Source organism: Ambystoma mexicanum, chromosome 6p, assembly GCF_040938575.1.
Source record: "Ambystoma mexicanum isolate Mex_15411 chromosome 6p, UKY_AmexF1_1, whole genome shotgun sequence".
Classification (NCBI taxonomy): Eukaryota; Metazoa; Chordata; class Amphibia; order Caudata; family Ambystomatidae; genus Ambystoma; species Ambystoma mexicanum.
Genome location: NC_090935.1, coordinates 417,697,417 through 417,721,537, shown reverse-complemented (window position 1 = coordinate 417,721,537; position 24,121 = coordinate 417,697,417). Strand labels below are relative to the sequence as shown.

General features: G+C 46.8%; 1 protein-coding gene across 3 annotated transcripts in view; it reads left to right on the top strand.

The window, feature by feature from the left end:
* Positions 1-1,281: 1,281 nt before the first annotated feature.
* Positions 1,282-24,121, top strand: part of HMGCS1 (3-hydroxy-3-methylglutaryl-CoA synthase 1) — a 158,022-nt gene continuing 135,182 nt past the window's right edge. The window contains exon 1 of one of the 3 annotated variants that reach the window (XM_069627229.1): positions 1,282-1,965. Coding sequence is in view for 1 of the 3 variants with exons in the window: in XM_069627228.1 (XP_069483329.1) it covers positions 5,052-5,062 (11 nt within the window). In the remaining 2 variants the exon portion in view is untranslated. Of the gene's footprint in view, positions 1,966-5,041; positions 5,063-24,121 lie in introns of those variants that run through there. The other 2 variants (XM_069627230.1, XM_069627228.1) reach the window with 2 other exon arrangements.

Genomic DNA, 24,121 nt, shown 5'->3' with positions numbered 1-24,121 from the left:
CTGGTGATGTAGTCGTCCAGGGGTTCGCTCCCTTCTTGTTTGCGGGTGTAGAACCTCAGCCTGTGCAGTACAACGGTCTCCTTATTGGTGAACCTCTTCACAATGCGACGAGTCGCTTCCTTGTAGACGTCGTCGTCGTCATCATCGGCCGCAGGTATTGCCTTCAAACTGACAAAAATGCGCTGACCTTCAACCCCCAATGCATTTAACAGCATCGCCCTCTTCCTGACTGGGGCATACCGCGTGCCGCCCACTGCTTCCAGAGAGGTGGAGAAAAGGGGCTCCCACTGCATCCATGGAATTGCTGGTGTCCCTGGTGAAGGGAGAAAGGCAGGGGCGGTGTGGCGCCTTGCATGGTGGGCCCGTGGGTATTTTGATATCCTCGTCACCAATTATGTTGTGGCCTTAAAGGACGACAGGATGTTGTAAGGGGTTCCAACTGTCTTTATTGTAAGACAAACGGGTGGACCTTAAACTGCCTTAACTCGGGACAAACATTTACTCACAGTTCGGTTCAGTTCAACTTCATGGCTTCCCAGTTAACTCACTGTGGGAAGGGTGTGCACAATGATGGCACGCTGCAAGCTTCTAGGGCCCCCAGGTAGTCTCCTGTGGCTGTGGACTTATGCCCAAGAAGCTGTGGCTGGAGGCTGCTCAAAACCTCCTGTTATTGCCTCCTTATCAGGAGCAGCGCTGTGGCATGACCTGTTTGGTCTGCCGCTGCATCATCACTGGCGGGAACGTTTTCCCGCGGAGCGTGGGCTCGCGATATCACGTTATGCCGAGATCTCGCGAGAACACGCTCCTGCGATCACGTGATGTCCCCACAACGTGTCACGAGAGACCGGGCTACATGCTTGGTGCAGGAGCCAGAATTAAAGGAATCACTGGAACTGGCAGTTTCGTGACAGTCCGGGTTTATGCACAAGACAAGTTGTTGTGTATTCTGTTTGCTCTGCGCTGCGATCATAAGGCCTGGGCAGGCCTGCATGCTATTTGGAGTCTCTGCACCTATGGAGTCCTTCCACGTCACACGAGTGGGTTTAAGGGTGGCTTGTCTCCAGCACAGTGTCATGTAAACAGCACGGATTCTACACCTATTAAAGAATCACGCTGGGATTCTTTATAGGCCTATTGACACTGAGCAGGGGGCAAGGCGCCCTTTATTTGCTGTGCAGTGGAGGTGCCCTTGTGCGGCCACCCCGTGAGCGCACCTTGAGCCGGCGCTTATTATATAATATGCTCATCGTCACACAATGCGTTGCTCAAGAGAGGAAGATCAGTGAGACCACATTAACTTCTCAAATATAGTAAAATGATGTTCAGGTGATAACGAAACACCTATTGATGGAGTAAACGCTGTCTCGGATTACGCATACTTCTGCGCTTGGGAAGTGTATTCAACTTCCTGATTGGCTGATTTAGGTAGAAAACATCCTGTCTTCTCATACCACGTGATTTATCAGAACCCCCGCCCCCCCCCCCTTAGTGTTAGGGGCACGGCGCAGCTAAGTTAACAGCGAAGATACTGAAAGCGTGAACATCTCCAGTTGCTCAGCGACCGTCTACGATTCGTGCAGGGGGATTCGCCGCACTACCTCGCCAGCAGTCGGACGCACGCCCCCATTGGCTTACTCCTTCCTAGTCTCCGCCATGATAGGCCCTACCTCTCTGGCCACCTGACGTCACGCTCTGGCACCATTCGTAGCTGTGTCTCAGCACGCCCCCTGTGGGTTTTCCGCGATTGACTGGAGCCAGGACGGTAGGCGTGGCTTCTGGGAGCTCGCGGAGAATTCTGCGTGCGGTGATTGGCCGCTGGAGCTGCAGGAGGAGGCTGAATGACCGGGCTGCGGCCAGTGTGGTTGGGGCTCTGCGTGAATACTATATAACCCTTTTGGAGCACGAGATCGCGCATCACAGGCTGGGAGTCCACACATTCGCCATCTGCACCTCTGCCGGCACCAGGTAAACCCTTGCTATGTGTATATTTTCTTCCCGGTGCACCCACGCATTGTACTCACGTGACTGCCACCAGCCGAGGGAGCAGGACCGTGTGGCGACGTTCAGGGTCATTTTGTACGCAGGGTGGCATGGTGCTAATTGCCAATGCCAGCCTCAGGCAAAGGCGTAGGGGTGAGTGACACTCGTAGGCTGGGCGAGGCGGGAGTGGGTGACTGACACTCGAGGTTTGAGGGAGAAGGGACTTCACCCCTGGAACACGGGCAGGATGAGTAACCCGTTGCCTGGGGAGGGATGGTGCAGTGTCAATCACCGGAAGGGCACAGAGGTGACAACCACGGGCCAGGCAGGGGCGGTGGGTCACCCGTTAGTTAAAGGGGTGGATGACCACACCAGTTGTATTCATGTTGGGGTTAGAAGGCACCATCCCCAACGGAGAGACACATGGGCCGAGGGAAGAGTGGGGCAGGTGCCTGCCACCCTTGTCTGTCAGCAGTGGCATGGCGTCACCCCTGGGCTGGGGAAGCGGGCGCACTTCTATCCCCAGGGCAGTGCGCTGACTGGGGGGCGTCACCCATGGCTTGGTAAATGAGGGTATGATGATCACCTAGGATGTGGGAATGAAGGCTGCAGGTTCCCCACACCCTGGGGAATAAGGACCGACTGTCACTCGTGTGCTCGGGCATGAGGGGGCACTGCCACCTGGGCTAGCGAATGTGCTTATTGTAAACTAGCAGCTGGCTGGGCGGCGAGGGTTGAACATTACGCACACAATGGGGCAAATAAGAGGGGGATGGGGGGAGATGACCCATCCTCACATGCTAGGAAAAGGGAGGCGGGAAAGGACATGGTGACAGATGTACGGACTATGGAAGTAGGCGGTGGCTGCATGTGAAGGAGGGTTGACAATTCTGCTTGGCATGGCCATCACCTGGGAGATGTTTAAGGAATATTTGACGTGCTCCTAGGATGTGCACGAGCAGGTGTGTGTGGTCACTACTGTGTTTGAAAGCTCACCCGTGAGTGTGGAAATGATCGGTGCCGCTCATTCATGTATGGAGTAGGGTTGGCGCGCAAGCTAGCAATGCTTTAAGTGGGTTAAGTAATCGAGGCCCTCTAACGATTAACGAAACATTTATTTTTATTTGCGGGTGAGGCTCTGGCTCGTCCTCAGAATCGCATGTAGCTAAGGGACCTGTAAAAGATGCCTGGCCTATGTAACTATGAACCTGACATGAAAAGGAGCAAAATCGATTCCCCAAGTTCTGTTAAATATATTCTAATTCACTGGCAGTCAAAAAATCGACTAAAATAAAAACATACAAACAAAATGATAGCATTAAAAATGCGTATGCAAGTTTTAAATCCACAATTTCTTTAGATTGAAGGAAGTCTATGGGCCTCATTACGAGTCACCTGGTATGGAAATAACGGTGGTGGTAAAGCCGCCGCCACTGTTGTTTTCATACTGAGTGATCTCGAGTCCTGCAGGCGGAGGTGTCATTCCTGCCAGGTATGACCTGGCAGGTTGAACACCTCCCGCCTGCAGGCGGACGTGGAAACGAGATGGTGCCGGTGTTTCCACTTCCCCATTGAGTCCTACATAACTCAATGATAATGGGGATTTACCGAATTCCGCCTCCAGAATTCCTGGGTCACCGGGAATGCCCCGGTAATTCCGGGTATCACAGAGGCGGAATGGTAATACGAGTCTGACGGTAACCTGCTGGAATTTCAGGCATGGTTACCGCCGGACTCGTAATAAGGCCCTATGATTCTTATTTATTAATTAATGTATTCATTGTAATGGAAAGACTTAAATATGTTAATCTGTTGGAAAAACAAACCATTGTGCTCTCTATAGTATATCTTCCTTTCAGTGTAACAAAACCAGCACCCCAACTCTACATATATTAAAGAAATATTTAATGTAATTCCAAACATGGGGTGAGTGTGCCATCTTCTGGGCAATATCATGTTTTCATTGACTTTCAGCCACGCCCGAGGCCCTTGCACGGAACCGACTTGACGTCCCTTTTTGGGCTGGGGAGCTCCGGCCCACTTGAAACCGTGAATGCTAGAGAAGGCAGTACACTGGTGGGTGAAGGTTGACACCATCACCCAGAGAGTGCTCAGGTCTGGCTCCACACAGTGCCACGTGATCAGATCACAGGAGTCGAGGTAGAGGAATCTGCCCTGCCATAAACTGCCCATTGTCCTATTCAGGAACACGGATTACAATTCTTGTAGTGGCACCTACCTGCCAACATTCTCCAAGCAGGTCTGGTTGGGTTGATGCACACCACTTGTACATTGAAAGCCATAAAGAGAACTATTTGTCTCGAAGAGGTAGGGTTTAGGGGTAGAAGGACCGTCGCCTGGGCTATGCTTGATAACCACTGTTACAGAAGCTAATGCCTCAAGCTATTATTATCTGGTTGTATACAGCATATCATGCCGTATTCCTCCCGCCTGTAGGCACTTTCAGAATAGGTGCGCTTATTACCCAATTTAATGCAACTCATTTCGATGTACCCACCTCAGAAAGATGGGAGGATGAGCCTTCCCTCCCATCGTTAGAGTTTGGGGTGCAACTAAGGCTGCCCCAATGTCTGTGGTGGGAAAGGAATGCACCTCATCTAGATGTTACTAAGACATTTAAAGCCTGTTAAGGACAATGAAAGTCAGACTTTTTTTGCAGATGAAGGCTCGCCTCAAGAAACAGTCATCTCACGTGGTACAGGAAGCGAGCCACATGGCCGGGGCGTGCCTGCTCTAGCCATACATAGCACACACTTACGCGGCAACTAAGTCGTTTTGAAATTATTTAAAATAAACCATTTTCTCAAGGTAGCAAATGAGTTCGTGTTGGTGTAATCTGATTTTTTTTTTTGCACTTCCCACTTATTGTACCTTTTCACTTGAGCAACAGACGATGCAGTGATGTCGATATAAATGCGTTTCTGGGCTACCCGTGTGTTTGTAGTCGGGGGGGGGGTGAGAGGGGGTATGTGAATACAGAAATGAAATTGTGCAACAGCTGCTAATTTATACCATAGGTTGTTGGCTCATCCGCTGTGTCTGAAGGTGTGATGTGGAACAGGTAACCTTGGATAATCCTTTGGCTTGTTTATGGGGCGTGGGTCATTCTCTGCATGCTGATCATGGTTTGGTTAAAAATGTGTGTGTTCATGCTTGCAGTGCTCAGGGCAATAGTCCACACTGTCGTTTAAGGCAGTCTGTGTGCTGCAAAAGGAGACCCACCATCTGCAGATCAGGGGAGCAGTCCAACCCGAATTGCAAGTCCCAGTCAGCCATGTTTTGGCCTTCTCGGGCCTCATCATGGAGGAGAATCTTGGTTTCCTATGGCGCAGCGAGCAAGGGATCCATGTCTGCACACGCCATCTTCTCACTTGCGGAGACACATTAGAATAAAAAGATGTGATGTATAGAATGTTTAGAATTAATCTCGCCACTGGTATTGCTTGGACAACCTTTCACCACCATTGTGTTTTGCTTTATTTTTTTGTAGCCCTCTTGCATCATTGCAGAAGGGAACCAGCCTATGAAAATCAGTTTTGGTACGGGAAGCAACGTTAGCAGTCGAGTCTGAACTGAAGGTTCCTGTCCCATCTGCATGGAAAAGTAAGCAACCCCAGACTGTGGTTGCTTGTGGGCCCCATGCAGAAGGGATCTAGCAGTTTGGGCTGGACTACCTCTTTTGGGTGGAGTCAAGCTTGATTTGCATATGATCTCTAGCCATTTGTTTTGGCATAGCATGCAGAAAAACAATGCATGGTTACTCATGGGCCTCTGGTTGCTTTGGACTACAACTCCCATGATCCTTCATCGCTTGCTAAGTATCATGGGAGTTTACATCCAAAACATCTGGCAGGCCACATCATGCCCAGAGCAATGCCAGAGGTTATGATTCATTCAGTACCTTCCAGCCATCTACCTCGAGTTGTGCTAATATCACCACAAGTGGGATGCGTATTCATATAGATGGGCCCGAGTCAAGTTGTGCATAGAAACACAAGCTACATATCACTGGTGACACCAAACATGCCTGGTGTTGCTTGCTGATAAATGAGACTGGGGGCTTGCCCAGAGCAATACCAAAGGTAATGGTTAATTCAAAACGGTTCAACCATCGGATGGTCAGTTTTATCGATTTTGCTCGTTTGTCTAGTCAGTTCTACAATGTGACTGTTTGCATTCAGATGGTGCAGGATTGACATGTTCAGCACAGAGGGCGTTGAACCTCTGATGATGCCGGACATTGTTGAAGTAGAGAACGGTTTGCTGATTCTTAAACTGATCAGTCAAAGGTCTACTGCTATGCTGCTGCCCAGCGTAGGTACCAGGGCCGTAAGACGCTGTGGGCCTTCCTGGTCTATTAATAGTCGACTATGATGTTTGAAGGGGTTGGGGGGTCATTGTTTTACCACTTTGCCACCTTTAACTGCTTATTAAGTTACACTTTTCTCTGGCAAATGGCAGTGGTGGTGGGAGGCACTGGAATTCTTGGCTATCTTTCTCTCAATGTAACCACTGGCCAGCTGCAGAAGTCATGACCTCGCATGCCCATCCCTAAGAAAAGTCTAATGCCTGTTATGTACCAGTGGACGGCTGATATGGCCCTCTGCTTGATACATCTAACCTGGTTGTTTGCTGTTGGTAATGGGGAAAGGTGCATGTTGTAAATGGTGAGTGCTGCAGTACCTACTCGGCCTGGGAAGTTAGAGTTCAAGCTTTCTTCCTAAACGTGTATTTCCTTTTGAAAACAACAGAACCTCCGGCGTGCCCAAATAAATACCGGTAACATAGCGATGTTCCTTTTGGATTCCATTAGTCCGTTTTTCTGCACGGAGTGAAAATGCCGTCTGTGTTGTGATTGCATGCTCTTCTTACTAATTGGCCGCTGCCCAGATTGTCAACGCAAAGCTGTGCTTTCCACATCGGGCACTTCGGTAGAATGCGACTTAAAAATCAACTGGACTATCCTGCTGGTTCCAAATCCACCAGGCTGGCTCTATGGGAGACGTTAGCTGCAGTGGGAGATGTACAGATCTGCAACATTTCCAGCCATACAAAAGTCACTCTCCACCTCATTTTATACATGCACACAGCGCGCCATTTGTACTACCAAATAGCCAAATATCACTAGCCAATGTCATGTGGCTAGTGCACATTTTGCACCTTGCTCCTAGTATTGCCACCAGACCCAAATAAGCCTCATTGGATAAGATCACTGTCTTTTCATTTGCCTTTTTACTGCTGAAACTCATTTGTGTTTTGTTTGCTCGTTCGTTTCATTTTGAGGACTTCATGCAACTACCTCCTCTCAGGCATTCGTCAGTTAGAACCTCCTATTTAATTTGTAAATGTTTAAATACTGGCATCAGGACATCAATGTGTCCTCCAGTCCCGACATATGTCGAACAATGCACTTGTGTAAACTCACCTCACACTGGGACTGCCTCTGCTCTCCATTATTGCTTCTGATTGAAATGACACCCGTTGTTCAGTAAACCCAATACATACCGTAGCGATGGGCATTCATGTTCCTCACTTTGACTCCCTGCACCCTCTCATCTCTCCTCTCTAAGCGGCACGACGGCTCTAAATGTACAACATACAGCAAAACAAGCATTGGGAAAGGCAGCAGTTTTGGCTTTTCTACAGGCATGGGAGAGACATTTTTCGGGCACTGCCATGATCTGGCCGTTAGATGGCAGCAGCTGGAAAATGGTGTTAGCAGCTGGGTTTATTATGACAGTGCCTGGCTAATGACTATGCAAGAGCCAAAACTTGTGGCTTTGCCAATGCTTGCTATTAACAAATACACAGGCGTCCTCCTTAAAAGCACATCACTAGTTCAGAGATATCCTGGGGGAAAGGTGTTCTAGATGGGGGCGGAGGGTAGTGGTTGAACATGGCGATGAATGTTAAATAGGTGGATACATATCCAGACACTACCCACAGCATGTGTACCCCCTCACCCACGACATGCCAGCTCTCTCCTAGCTTCATTTCCCATGCCAACAGTTGTGGCTCATGGGCAGTGTTTAAAGCACCACTTAATTGCCAACTTCTGATTCGAGAACACTCAAGTTCCAAGTGGCCATGCCCCTGAGACGGTCATTCAATCCTGTTTTTTCCTGGGACTTGTAGTTTTTCTTTCCTCAGTTGAAACATTCGCTGGCATGCGCACAGTAACTCCCCGGGGTCCCCCGCTGCTCTAGGCAGACTCACTGGGTCTTCTTTGCGTATCCAGACTTGCTTGTGTTTCCACAGTGTTGTTACTACTTCCTCAGGGAATGCACAGATGCGCGGCCTCCTGCGCAGCTACGCAAGCAACCCCTGGCTTCCCTGGACCAGCGAGCACCGTTGCCATGGCGGTCGTATTTCCATGAGTCTCTGTACAGCCTCTAGCCTCTCCATTGCTTTCCTTCCCCAGCGATTTTCACTTCCCGTCTCGCCACACAGGTCTGGATCAGTCGCCGTCAGGAGCCCCAGTACGGGGTTCCTCGTCCTCTCCTACACAACACACTCCGTTACTGCCTCGGCCATTTATAAATGTCACACTCACTTTAGATCCAACAAAAGAAAGAGCCTGCATGTCAGACTTCAGGCTTTGCATACATTCCTTCCTCCTCGTCTCAGTACCCGAGGGTTCATGGGAGTTGAAATCCATAGATGTTACTAAGTTTCTTGGTTGTGATTGTTCAAGTGTTGAAAAAAAGTTATAATTCATTGAATCATAGATGGGAGCCTGACAGTAATGTAGAGGAAATGTTTTCTGATTTTTTTCGATAGGGTGATACTGTTAGGTGACAGTAAGCCATTAAGGGTTTGCGTAGTATAGTCTTCCTGAGGGAAAAGGGGGGGAAATACTGATGGGGTCACCACCACTCCCCGGCAGTTATCCCCTCCCCTGTGATCCTACCTCATACAGCTGCCCCCACAGCCAGGATCAGGTAGCGGCTGCTGTCCCCTGGCCACACGGGAGGAGATCAACAAGAGGAAATCAGAGTCTTCCACACAAAGCAAAAGTGCTGACGTCGTTTTTACTTGTGCGGATCAAGGTTGTGACAATAAAATGAGTGCACTTTGGAAAAACTCATCTGGACACCGCGCTCTCACACTCTTTTTGGTTTCTCCGCACCCCCTTTCTTTGTTCACTGCACCCTCCTGCATGCTGCTCGAGTATATTCCCCTTTCTCCCATAGAACTTCACACCTTATTGGTGCCCTTTTTGGCAGTGAGTCAAAAGGTCTGATTGTGTGTGGCCGTAACGTGTTTGTGCACTGTGACTTGGGCCCTCAATTCAGTTAAAGCAGCAGCATTGGTATCCAGTTAAATTGTCAAACATATTTTCGAAATGTCATTTTGTCCAAAAAATGCCAAAAAAAATTCCGAATTTTGTTTTATTTGATGTTTTATTTTTGTTTCGTTTGCAAAGTGTCTATAAAAAAAACAGGGGGCTCCCCCCCTCCCCCAAGAATCTTTTTTATTTTTTTCGGCATTTTGGTGTAAAAAAAAAATGGCATTTCGAAAATGACGTTCGAAAAGTCACTATGAACCAGTAGCAATGTATTGTGGATACGCCAGGTTGTGCCCCACTCTCTACAGAAGAGCAAGTAATGCCCGAGGGTCTCCTCCCTATGAAAAATCAGCCGGTCAGCCCCCGAAATTCGTCAAAATGGTCACCAAATTATTACCAGGGTGAACTTGTTAGTTTCGAAGACAATCATAAGACTGGCATTTCTAACTTAAAGTATATTTCCTCAAAGGTAGGTGTGTAGCAGGGACGTTATGTGCCCACTTTACTCCAAATTAAAAATTCTTCTAAAATGTCTGTACACGAAATTGTGTATTAGATGCCCCCCTCTTCCCCCAAAAAAAGAACACACCTGCTCAGTGCTGACAATACACATCCTGGCCCAAACGATTCATTGTGAAGCTCTTGCTTCTATTACAATCCCCACGTTGTATCATGTTCTTCTATTGAACACTACAGTACCAGCATTGTGTCATATTTTCGCTGCCCTCATTTGATTATGCACTTGCTGACTTGGAAATGCTGTGGGTCTATAGTATTCAGTATGTTCTTATCTTTGCCATCAATGAGAAACATTTCATCATGTTTGTTTATAATGGACAGTGCCGGTATTGGCATTTGTGCATGCTCTTGCTGCTTGCGATGACTTCTGGCGATGGTAAAGTGCCCCAATCCAATGTTCCTGTATACACATGCCAGAAACATGCTATGGATTTATGTAGTATCTTGCTCCCTAGCAAGATATGCCTGGATCAGAAATGACATGGAGCATGAACCAGGCTGACCCCAGGTAAGTACAAACAGAAGTTGCTTTATTGTTCTTGGTTACATAGATGCAGATCATGAGAAGGCCACAAGTATCTGTCCTGGTTCCCTGCCATACTCCAAGTCCAAACTGTTACTCTGGAATCCCCAAGCCTCTAACACTCCAGGCTCCACCTCACCATTCTGTGAGGCCCTGTATTCACTCAGACAGTCACGCTAATCATCAAAGATGCAACCATTTACCCCATCTTCCCATCTCGTACCATGTTGTAAGCCGGTGGGTAGGAGCAAAGGTATCAGTCCTGATAAAGAATTGACGCAGACTGCAGTATGGGCAGGTTTGATATAGTACCAACAAAGGTGTTCTGCTGAAAGGCCCGGTCCTACTAAAAAAGCAGCTCAAAGACTGCTGCAGAGAGTCCTGCGTAGTAAGTATGGTGCAGCGGGCCTGGAGGGACATGCTGCAGTTATCTGGTGCGGTGCAGCAGAAGCATTCAGCTGTGGGACCTATGGATCTCCTGTGATGCAGCAGTTACTGCCGCGGAACGCATCTGCTTCAGAACCACAAGGGTTGCTGGGAAACACCCGGTTATGGTTTTGTGTGGGTGAGCCTCCGAGTCTCATTGCTGCAGGTGACATCAAGAGCGAGCGGCAGCCAGACACCGCCGAGTTCCCCCTCCATCACAAAACAAAATGGAGCACCGCAAAAGCAGGCCCCTCCGCACGCAAGCTGACGAGACCCAGCCGTAGATTTCCACTGCAATGTCTGCTGCGCTGTATAAGATGCAGGGCCCACTCCTGCTGCATCACACAACACAGCACGCCCGATACTCAATGACACACAAGACCAGACTGGTACCTGCAGTCATCACTGCACCAAACTTGGCCATGTAGAAGCGGCTTCCCCCCGTGCAGTTACTGCACCACCGCAGGAGACTAGGGGAACCGCACAGACGGCGGAGTCAGACACCGCAGTGGCTCACAGAAGGACTATTTCCTAATGGCCACCTAGCGCCGACCAGAGTACTGCAGAACGCCAAAATGGAGACTAGGTGGATGAACGGAACAGTTGTAGGAGGTTGAGTCATTGATGGCTGGCTGCAATCACTACAGCACTGTACTATTGCCGGTGATATAATAAACCCGTGGCCTTGTAATCTCTGTTTAGTCTGACATCTGAGGTACATTATTGCCTTGCTCCATCTCACGGCCCACGTTTCCTTGGTTCTAATTTTATACTCCAGTTTCGCTTTCTGAATCACCCTAGCCTGTTCACACTACATACCTCCTTGTGTGGCAGGCCAGACTCCCGCAAGTCGCCAGCGAGCTCAGCAGAGCTGATCAGGTTGTCCGAAAGCTTATCATTAGCGCACATCTATTAATTGCACTCCCCTCAGACAGGGCCTGCTGCAATGTGTCAGAGGCTGATGAGCTGTGGGCCCCCTGGCCTTACAGCTGGGGAATACCAGACAGAGGCACATGTGGGGTGCTTCCATTATTCCGAAGTCAAACGGATGCAGGAAGATGGTTAATGTCTGCTGAAGTCGCTCTTTGACAGCACATTGCTGATGTCGGGGGAAACCGGAGTATGAGGTCAAGGGAAACCGGAGGAAAAAGCCAAACCGTTTATCAGAACCTTGCAAGAGGGAGGTGAGGGAATAGGCAGCCTGTACTTTGAGCACTGTGTACGTTTAATCTCCGAATTAAAAGCAGTATGTTTCAGTTTCATAAGAATGCCGACATGGGGCAACTACTCGGACGGGCTTGTGTCGGTGCGTGACTTTCTACCACGCACCCTCGTAGCCTGGCTGTGGGAGGCCCGTCGTGTGTTGCAAATATGAGTGAACGCATAGAAAAAAAAACAGGTTGCACGTGCCCACAATTTAGATGTGCAGGCCCGTTCATTTTTTTGTTGTTTTATTTAGCCTGCCTACGGGAGAAGCTAACAACCTTGTCCTCTGCAGCCACACAAGGTGCAATTTCCCATCCTGCCTTGGGGAGGGACGCCTCGATATAGTCACCATGCATAGATTAATTGCCTGTAACAAAGGATGCTGCATTATGAGAAGTGCTTGACATGGATGGGGTATAAGATTCTATACATTACCAGGAAAGCAGCGTGGAATACTGGGTCCAAGTAGATTGCAAGCATATTAAAATATATATAATTATAATGCGGCAGTCGCTGCACCGTAGTAAAGGTGAGCATTGAGATCCAACGGGGAAAAAAAATGTTAGAAACTTTTGACTCGTATGACAGATTTAAATGAAATCTTGCAGACAAAATCGTACCTACGCGCGCCCCTACCCCCCCCCCCCCCCCCCTCAGACTGGACATTTTGGGAAATATAGAAGTTAGCAAGAAAACAAAAAACCGAGTTGGCCTAGTCCCCATTCATTTTCCCATACAGGAAAAGAGACCATTTTTGCTCGAGGGCACAGCCCAAACTGCTGGCTGGAATTGGACCAGGTACAAAGCATTGACTCCATTTCCAGGTGGGTGGGGGGGAGGGGTACTGTGGTTATTCCGTCCAATAGTTGTTAAAACATTTGACGGAGAAGGGCATTCTCCCAAAATTATAGGTATATCTTCCATGATGTATTGCAGGAGAGAGACGTTTCAGAATTAATAGCTGCCATTTAAAAAAAAAAAATCCTTTTTGTTTGTAAAGAGATCAACAACCCATAGTCAGGTAATCAGGTTACAAAACGTTTACAGCACTGCATTTTCATCACCCACTCATCTTATTTATTGATCAAGTACTGGTGGAATTCCCCTCCATCCCCGCCCCCACCCCCATGTGTGTCTTGGTCGACTACCTGAGGGCAGCAGGCCTGCGTACAGCCCCTCCTTGTCGCTCACCCCGGTCATATCACTCAACCGTGTGGGGCACTTTACTCTTCCACCGTATCAATATAGCCCGTTTACAGCAACAGTCCTATATTTATAAGTTTACGCTGCAATGGATTCATTTAAAGGACATGGCCCAATCTACACGACGTATGCTCCCACTTTACAGGCTGGTCCACCATTTCTTTTAGCGCCTCACACACCCCACCTCAGTATACGGAAAGTGCCCCACAAGACCACAAAATAAGCATTATATCAGCATCCTCGTTTCCGCATCTCCCTTCCGCTGTCACATACATTTTCTGAAGGCGGGCCGGGGTGAGGTGCACTCTATTCAGTATTTTGAAGTGAATTAGCGTATACCTGGAGTTGAATGATAACTGCTTCGTTAGCCTGCACAATTGTAGCAGTCTGTCTCCATGAGAGTGATACCCAGGTCCCTCTCCCACTCTCCCTTGACGTTCAGCGTTTGCACCCTCCTTGTTGTCGACGCCAGTTTGTATAACGCTGAATGGGTTTTCTTCACTGCACCAGGGGAAATTGCGTAGTTCAAACTTTGATGCGAGGGTGGTTCATGCGGGAATCCATCCCACACAGATGTCACCACTGAGCAGAGTCTGAAGTATTGTAATTTCTGTAGTGGGGTGTCCCCTATCTGTATCTTAATATTATCCCAGGTCAAAAACAGGCCATCTCCGTACAAATCCTCCAAATGTATTAATCCCACACCCAGCCAGTGTGCCACTAATATTGTCTCTCGACGGGTCCAAATAAGGAGCGTCCCATAGAGGCATACTCAGGCTTTACATTATAGCGTTCTTGGGGTGCTGAACTAATCTCGACCATGCCTGCTGTGTAACCAACACCGGGTCTAGCTGATTACATTTCCCCGCCTTCCCATGGCCTCCCCATTCAGCAGAATAGCCTTACCCATATCTGACCCTTCCAGACGAACGCAGAGCATGCACCAGTTATCCTTGTGAAAAAGGATCTAACCAGCCACAATGGTATCGTACTAAAGAGATAGAATAACTTGGGCAGTATAATCATCTTCACTAGTGCTACCCGCCCCATAAGTGAGAGGGGGAGCTGGTTGCATCGTTCAAGTTTAGTACACACTGCGTTGGCCAATGTGTCATAATTAAGGGAGCGTACCAGGTTTGCTGACCGTGCTATCGCCATACCTAAATATTTCACCTGTTGGGGTGTCCAATGCAGTCCGAACAGGTTACTGGGTTCACCCGCCCAGTCCGTCAATGGGAATATTTCAGACTTGTTGCTATTCAAATGCAGCCCTGAGTATTTCCCGAATGCTTGAACCGCAGCTAGTATCCTTTGCAGATATTTCCTGAGGTTCCTCACATACAGCATAATGTCGTCTGCATATAGTGTTATCAACTCCACCCGACCATCCCGTGTGTGGCGTGCCGATTTATGGTCTGCCAGGGGCTCAATCACCAGGGCAAATGGCAAGGGCGAAAGCGGACATCCTTGCCTGGTGCCTCCCGCCAGTGACAGTATTGAGGACAGCACCCCACACATACCCTAGTTTATGGTTGCGTATATAGGATGTGCACCCACCGTATAAAGTTGGGGCCGAAACCATAGTTGTGTAGCACACTGAACAGGAATGACCAGTATAATGTATCAAATGCTTTCTGCATGTCTAGTGATAATGCAACCCCCTCAGTGTCTTGTGGTATCCTCGCCAATATATTATAAAACCTCTGTATATTTCATGCCGTCGATCTCCCCTGTATGAATCCCGCCTGATCTTCATGTACCATGTAGGGCATTAGCTGATTGAGTCGGGAAGCCAAAAGCTTTGCGAAAATATTTGCATCCGTGTTGATAAGGGACAGCAGTCGATATGACCCAAAGTCTTCTGGTGGCTTCCCGGGCCATGAATTACCTATAAAACTCTGCACCCAGCCCATCCGAGCCAGGGGTCTTCCCTCCCGGTAAACTTTTAATCACCTCCTTAATCTCACTCCGCGTTATAGCTGTTTCCAACACATTGCGGGCGTCTGTCGACAGAAACGTTGTGGGTACTTTTAGCAAGATATTCATCGATCTCACTACTTGTAGCCACACTTTGAGTCGAATAGAGGTTCTCATAGAAACCATAGGACAACTTGCACACTTCATCCACCTTAGTTACCACGACTCCATCTCACCTGGTTATACACGGAATGGTCGAGTTGGCCCTCTCATTTCGTACTGTGCGCCCTAAGACCTTTCCGGGCCTCTCCTTATCCCTCATATCTGCGTGCCGCTGCTGGTCTATCAAAATAGCACAGCTCTATGTTGCTTTTCGATATTCATCCAGCTGCGTTTTAATTTCTCTGTTAGTGTGTGGAGATGGGTTCAATGCGTATTGCGCCTGCAATTTTGCTAGGGAGTCCTCTCTCCTTTAAGTTCCATCTAATATCAGGGAGTACCCCCAAACTCAGTGGACATCGCTACCCCACATAGGTAAACTTTAAACGCTTGCCATAAAACAGCCTCTTTACTCACTGACCCCTCGTTATTTTCAAAGAAGTCGGTGACATGCTACGCTATACTTGACCTAAACACTGAGTCTAGCAGGGAAGTGACCTTAAAACGCCATGTGTCCTCTGGGGAGCTCCCTCAGGGATATTCAGCAAGAGCGACACAGGGGAATGATCCGACAGTGTCCTGGGTAGTATCTGAGTCTCGGTCACCCAACTCGGGACCCTCTGCGATGTTAACCAAAGATCTATACGGGAGTGCATATCATGCACTGACGAGTAGAAAGTAAAGGCCCTCTCTGCCTCGTGCAGCGAGCGCCAAACATCCCTCAAGCCCAGATCAGCAATGTGAGTGTGTATAGTGCGTGCTGCGTTCATCAGGGTTCTGGGCGCTGTGGACGTGCGATCTACACTGTGTCGAGTGTAGTGGTGAAATCACCACCGCAGATCACAAATGCTGTGGGATATTTGGCACATTTTTGAAACAATTCCTCATAGAATTCGGAATCGTCTACGTTAGGACCATATATGTTCATCAATAAGACCTCTGCACTTCTCATGAACAATCACATATCTGCCACAGGCATCATTATCTGTTGTATAATACGTGAATGGGGGGGGCCTGTGGACCAGAATCCTAACCCCACGGGCTCTAGTCGAGTAAGAAGTGTAATGGCGTTGTTCTTGCTATCCCGGGGCAATCTTGTGTGCCTGGTGATCTAATAAACACGTTTCCTGCAGAAACAGTATCTGGGCCCCTTGTCTGTTTGCGTATGCCATCACCTTACGCATCTTCTTGGGAATGCCCAAACCCCTCACACTCCAACTCAGTAGCTTTACCCCAGTAGGGTCGGTCCTAGCCATCATCCCTCACATGTTTCCGGGCAGTCTTCATAACCCTGTACCATCTCCCTCCTCTGCAATGTATGTTGTACTCAACTTGTGCATTTTCATACATTTTCACCCCAAATTCCACCCCCCCTCCCTCATAGTGCCCTGAACTTTGAATATGTATCGCCTCATTCTTGTAGCCTCCCCCCTCACTCCCTACTCAGTTTAGCAAAATTGTGCACTCGCATTGGTGGGTGACTGCTTCCGTGGTAACTAGAGTCCCGGTTACACATTAGTAAAGCTTTGGCTGGGCTAGCCACTATGAACACTTTAATCCAGCGTTGCCAAAACACATTATGGATTTACATAGCTACTCATGAGGTTCAGTACATCAAACATTTTGAATATTGGCACATGCACGCTGTGCTGCCTTTTGTAGACACTACATACCACCGGCATAGGCTCAGACCCCGATGTAACATTCGATAGCTTTTTGACGCCGATGAATGTGCGCCTCTCCTTCTGTACCGCCAGCGTGTAGTCAGGGAAAATACGAATCACACTGGAGCCCATCTTCAGATCTTGCTTCTCCCGAGCGGCCTTCAAAACCATGTCTCTGTAGTTCATTAGCCATGCAATTATTGGCTGGGGGAACGCGCCTGGTTTAGGTCTTGCCATCAGTGTTCTGTGCGCTCGCTCCCCTATAAACATTGTAGACCAGCCTGGGTACCCCAGCAGGTCCTTCAATAATTTCTCTACAGCCAGTTGCATGGGGCCTTTCATGGCACACCTATGATGCAGACATTGTTCAGTCGCCATCTTGCTTCTAGGTCCTCGCACTTCATTTTGATGGTGCCTAGATCTTTTGCCATAGTCCCTGTACTCTGCAATGCCTCTATGGCATCGTCAGCCATGCCAAACCGTGTTTCTGCTTCTGTGATGCGCTGTGTAGCCTTTTCCAGCTTGCCTTTTCCAGCTCGAATCGTGGTAACGCTGATGGTAATATCCATACGATAGGGCTGAATAACTTCCAACCCTGGCTGAGCTCGCTCTTTCTCCCCTCGACGGGTTTCAATTCTTTTTCATTAGTAATTTATATTTCTTCGTTAAGTAATCCACCACTTTAGTTATAATATTTCCAATATTTCAATTGTTTATTTATTCCTGACCAATCAGTGTTTCAAAATTGTTGCCAATGCATTTCGGACATCCGTCCATCATCAGGGCTATCAACACTATTTGTTATCAATCATTGATATTCACAACACCATGACCCATTGGTTCACCCAGACGTGAAATCGTAAAGTAAATGCATGCACATACCAGGTTAAAGTTGTGTTCCATCATGGCGTTCACATCAATCTAACAAGTCAAAAAATACAAAAAAATACAAAAACATCCATTATAGATCATTGTTAAACCTCATTTCACAATATAGTAACATCATATACTAAACGCTTTCTACCTGTTTGGCTTTTCGTCCCCACAGTGTATGTTCACCTCTGTTGTCAGTATCCTTATCTAGCGCGTATCATCTGAAACAGATATTTGTACATATGTGTATAACTATTTCTTTATCTGTGGTCCCCCTCCTTCAGTATTCCCACTCAACCTCCTTTTACGCTGTGCTTACCTCTATTCTCCTGCTCTCCGTACGGGACAGCTATTCAAAAAGAGCTGCCGCCACTCGTAACAGCATTTATCAACACTTCTCATTCCCGCGCATGCGCGCTGCTGTGCGCGATGCCGTGATACGTTTCACTAATCTCCTCCGCGCATGCGTGAATGTGTCTTTTCAACACTTCAGAAATATTATACATATATCTGCTCGTGTAGCTGTCTATCTATTTAAGTTTAACTCCAAGGTTAACGGACTCTTTGATTAAACAACAACTATTGTTCTCTATAAGTGTGTAAATGTGAATGTTAATTCTATATCAAACACCTACCATTATAACCTCGATCACTTTTATTGGAGGATCCCTAACCATGGGATCAATACGTACTTACCAATAAGATTGAGTTCACTGTTGGGCAGCGATTAGCTGCCTTACGTCCCACAGGGAAATGAACCCCTGCGGGACGTACTGTGAACTCCAACTTTAGACACATTATTACAATTAACAACATTATTGAGTAGTGTTAAGCTGCCTTAAGTTGCACAGGGCATAAATTCAAGCATTTTGTCAGTCACGATTTTTCTATACTTCTAACCAATCTTTCTTATGTAGCACACATATTTTCCATCATAGAAAACACATAAAGTTCAACTCCTCATTAATGCCCCCTGGTCTCAGGGAGTCAAGCCGGTCGATCCAAAACGATTCTCGTTGATTCAATCTTCTTCCCAAATCCTCATGTGCATTATTCTGTCTAATAGTCTCCAAGCCTTGAATCCTCATCTGGCTGATGTTATGCTTCATTATGTTCCAATGTCTGGCTACTGCCGAATTCGGATTGTTATTTCGAATACACGATCTATGTTCGTTCCATCGCAACTTTCCAGGTCTCTTAGATTGTCCAACATAGTAGATGCCACACGGACATTTAATACTGTATACTATGTTTGAAGTGTCACATGTTGCGTATTATTTAAGTTTTATTTTTTCACCTGTACGAGGATGATCAACTGTATCCCCTTTTATTATGAAGTTACAGTTACTGCAATGTAAGCAGGGATAAGTTCCTTTTCTCAATATATCCATTGCTTTCTTTTCAGGTCTTGTTTTAACCAATCTATCTCTCAAGTTTGCACTCCTCTTATACGCAAAGGTTGGTAATTCCCTGAATAAGTGTTCAACTCGCATATCACTGGTCAATGTACTCCAGTTCTTCTTAATTACACTCTTTATCTTGTTGCTTTCTACTGAGTAACATGACACATATACTATATTTGGTTCCTTCTTCTCTCTCCTTATGCCACTTGCTGTGGATTCCATCACTCGTTCTTTAGCAGATTCTATCTCCGCTGGTTTGTATCCTCTTGCTTCAAACCTCCTCCCCATGTTCTCAATTTCTACCGCGCATGTTCTTGGGTCATTAACAATCCTTTTTACTCTCATCATTTGACTGAAGGGCAAATTTCTAATTAGACTCGGTTGGTGAAAACTTAGTCGATGAAGTAAATTATTTCGGTCTGTTTCTTTTCTGTAGATGCCGGTCAGAAAATCATTGTTGTGAATACGTATTTCTACATCTAGGAAGTGAATCCGTGTTCTTGAGGTTTCTTTTGTGAATTGTATGCGTTGATCGATGTTGTTAAGATAGGTAAAGAAATCATTAAAAGATTCCTCTGGGCCATTCCATATTCCAAAGATGTCATCTATAAATCTGACCCACATTGTTATATAATTCCTCCATACTGCATGATCAAGTACATATTCCTTTTCAAATTTGTGCATGAAAGTATTTGCATATGTGGGAGCCATTGAGGCCCCCATCGCTGTCCCAGATTTTTGAATAAAGAATTTGTTTCTATATTGAAAATATGAATTTTCAGATATAAACTGTAATAATACCAAAATAAATTCTTTCATAGCTTTCAAATCACCTTCCTGGAGGAGTAACCATTCTATTGCTTCGAGACCCAGGTTATGTGGAATAGAAGTGTAAAGGCTCTTCACGTCAATTGTAAACATAATTGAGGTTTCTGTGAATACATTTTTCTCCAATATTTCCAAAAAATGATTAGTGTCTTTAATGTAGGTATCTGTCTTTTGTATCAATGGTTGTAAAAACTGGTCAATGTATTGGCCCAATGGTTGTAGTACACTGTCTACTCCAGAGACTATCGGTCTACCTGGTGGTTTCGTGAAACTCTTATGTATTTTGGGTAGCGTGTAGAAGTTCGGTATTCTTGGGTATTTATTTGTGAGAAAAGATCGTGTTTTGGCACTTATCCATTCTAATTCCTCTGCTTTCCCCAGAAGTTCATCTAGATTCTTCTTCTAGATTCTTCTGCCATCCAGCCTGTCATTAATGGAGGTGAATCCTTGTTGCATGATAACCAGATCAACGGGTGGCTGCCACCGACAATTCTTGACCACCAGACCCCTCCCATCCAGTGTCCATTGGCTTGGCGGTTGGTTTGGCGAATTGGTCCATTGTGCCATCCTTTTTTGGGGGTGCTCCCTTGGGCATTATACGGTTCAGCATGGTGACTTTGCTGTGTACAATATAATAAGTTCTGTGATGGGAGTAGATCCGGCGGTCTTCCCGGTGCAACAGCGGTCCTCCGTTGCAACTGCCCATCTCGTGCCCAAATCCACTGAAGCAGGTGCTTAATGATCCTTACGGCACCTCCTCAACACTTTGCGCCCAAATCTGACCCAGGGCACTGTTATCGATATGTGTGCTACACAGATCAGGACAGTGGATTAGCTCGTGTCTTCCCTCTCAGGCTGCTGGGGCCGGAAGATTAGATCGAAATCGACAGGTTTTATGAGTGTACATGTGATCTGCGCTGTAGGGACCGGGACCCCTATTGGAGAGCAAAACCTCCACCCGGAGTAGAGGAGAGCAGAGTAATAGCCACACTGGATGGCCGCTCCTCTATCCTTGCGCAGGCTGTGGTGGCCCATACATCTGTACCACAGAACCACAACTTTTGTCCTCCCCCAATAATGTAACTAAAGCACTGCAGGGGTGTCAAGTGCAGCCCTCCTCCCCCACTTGCACCTGGAGCAGGCTCTCAGCCCAGTATCTCTTTCCATCTGCCAGCACCCTCAGTCCGGGCGGGGACCTACGAGATATATGTGAAGCTGACTTGCGATGGTGTGAAGGGGAGCACAAAAACAATGTTATGGAGCTTGTGGGTTTGGAGAAGTGAGGGGCACTGTTCTACAATAGCCTACAAAGGCTGGGGGAGGACTAGATTATTCCTTAACAGGGAAAGGGGGGGGTACCATGTCTTGCCCGAGGGCACCCCAGTCCCAAAGGACCCACCACCCAGGTGGTCCTCCCTCACTTCTCTGCCCCCAGGGGGTCAGGATCCAAAGCGATGGCCTTTCCCTGGCCACCTGAGGAGAGGATCCAGGGGAGTAGGAGAGAGAATACTGTTAGGTTTCTCACAGCAGCCTCTGCAATTCAGGTTTTGGGAGAACAAGACCCCCCTCTGAACTTGCAGGTGAAATCTGCTGTCTCCACGTTCTAGTGTCCTTTCTGTGCTCCCCCTTCCTCATGATTGGCCAGCCACGTGCTTCTTCTCTGCTACTACTTCTGCTAGCCTTCCAACTCCTGTTCCAGCAGCTTCTGCTCCTGCTTGCCTGCCTGCCTGGGATTTTTATGCCTCAAAGGTTTGGCGATAGGCTTCTGGTCTATATACCTCTCCAGCCCTCTTCCTCGTCTCAATACTTATAGGATGCTGGGACATGTAGTCCTTTTCAACAAAGTTAGGTTTTTCTACTTTTGAATTACTTTTAAGGGTAGACTTAATTCCCTTAAGATTTTTAACAGAGGGGTTGTGCACTTTAGCTTTTACAGAGGAGATGGTTTAGAGAAGACAACATTTCCATAATCCTTTGCATCGCACCCTTGGGATTGAGGAGGATATTTAGAATGGGATACCAAAAAAGATATTTCTTTTGGTATTGTGTGCTTTTGATTGTATAACCTTATAGTTCACAACCTGAAATTTAATATGAGGTTCAAATAAATTAAAATGGCAGTAGGCCATAACCTCTTTAGGTACAATGGTAAGAATGTTCCTGTCAGAGGATAAATACTGTGTCTCATCCCACGGAATCTCCTCACTGCCCTGGGCCCTGTCTCCTCCCAGGTGATCCTCCCACAGTACACCACACCCAGGGTTGGGATCAGGAAGCGTCTGCCTTCCCCTGGCCACCAAGGAGGAGACTTTAGGCAGGTTTTCAGTGAGGGATCGGTAGGATTCTTCATAAACCCAATTTCTCTGGTGATAGTCAATAAAAAAAAAAAGTCACACCATATATAAACCATTCAATGAGCGTATTTTGGGAGCATAAAATGTCCCACAGATTTTCAGATTTGGTGTGTGTTAGTGATTCATGCATGAGACCTTTCAGAACATGTATTACACTAAGCGCTACACATTTCTTTTCTCTCAAGATGTATTGTTTCGAGTTGCTTGAAATGTGTGCTAGTCTGTCAAATTGTTTTATAATGCCGATGTTAAAGTACACGTTATAAATTAACTTAAAGATCTAAAACCTCAAACAGGTTACATACGTGGCTTATGTGCATAAAACTGCCCTTTTGTGTTGCAAATGTACTTTTCACACAACAAAAGGTACTTAACAATGAAGCCGAAGAATTGGGCTATATTTGGGTCGGTTTTTGGCTCAGTTGGCATAGGTTTTGACAAATTAGGCTACTTCTTGAACAATTGGGCTACTAAAGAAACCTTTGTGCCGCAAAACAAAGGAGTGTGCGGGTTGTTGATTTTGGGGCTATTATGTTCGTGTTATTCAGAGGTGGAAGTGTAATGTGGCATTGGAACGCGGCCATACTAGTTCATTTGCATTTCAAAGTGCATACCTTTAGTTTACAGGGTCACAAAAGGGGCATCACTGCTCGGACGATCAAGCACTGCCCATTTCCTAAGTCACTGCCTACCAGAGACACAAACGGAGCTCAGTTGGGGGCTGTGCAGCCAGCACCTTAACTACCTAGCGAAAACATCTTCTGTTGGTGGTCTGGACATTGCCAACTGAGACTCCAAAAAGCCCCAGTGCCCACTTCCAAATCAGTCAAAGTGGGCAAACAATCAAGTCCCCTTTTAAAAATGTGGTGATGCCCATGATGTCTACTAACTTGATATGCAAATAAAAAGGTTTGCTTTCGATAGAGAACAACGAGTTGGAAGGTTGTGGGTGTGACAAGAAATCTTCTGGGCAATCTACATACCTATCTGATTTTATTACACAACTTCTTTCAGTGCGGCTCTCAAAGTAGAGAAAGCACTGTTGTGTTAAATCTGACACCTTTCAGGCTTGCACTATTTTGCATTCTATAAGGATGTACATTTTGTCGGGCTACTGGAATTTTTGTATCTTGCAAGTAAACTCTATATCACAGTATTATTGTAGGCCTTGAAACCCAAACCTTTAATATTTGTACCAACTAAAACTTGGAAAGTGTGTGGTGAAGTGCTTAATTTACAGAGTAGGTTCTAACCCCTGCTTATCCAAACTGAGCGAGCCCAGGGCAAATAATGTAATCTTACTAACTTAACTTCATGAACTCGAGTTCTTACTATATGAAACCAGCATTGGCAATGCCAACAGTTTGGGCATTTGTGTAGGCATGAGAAAGGCACAGGTATTAACTACCCATTGTTGTAGCAGGTGCAAAACGGTGCGAGTGCCTGGGCAACTAGTAGCAGCGCCTGGAAAAAAGCTTTAAATGTTACAAGCCAAAAATGTTGACTTTGCCAATGTTTTTTTTAACGTGACTTCAGTGAAGGATACTCCGTGTTTATGAATCGAGTGGCTGAAGGAAGGCCTGGTATGACATTTTTTAATATACAAGTAGTGCGTTTACAACTCCCAACTGTCACAAGACTGCTTTGAACAAACACTGGCAGGCACTCTGAATGCAAAGCCTGATGGAAAGCCTTACAATCAAATCAGCCCATGGGCAGGAAGGACATTGGTAGGCTGGGCACATAAGCAAACAATA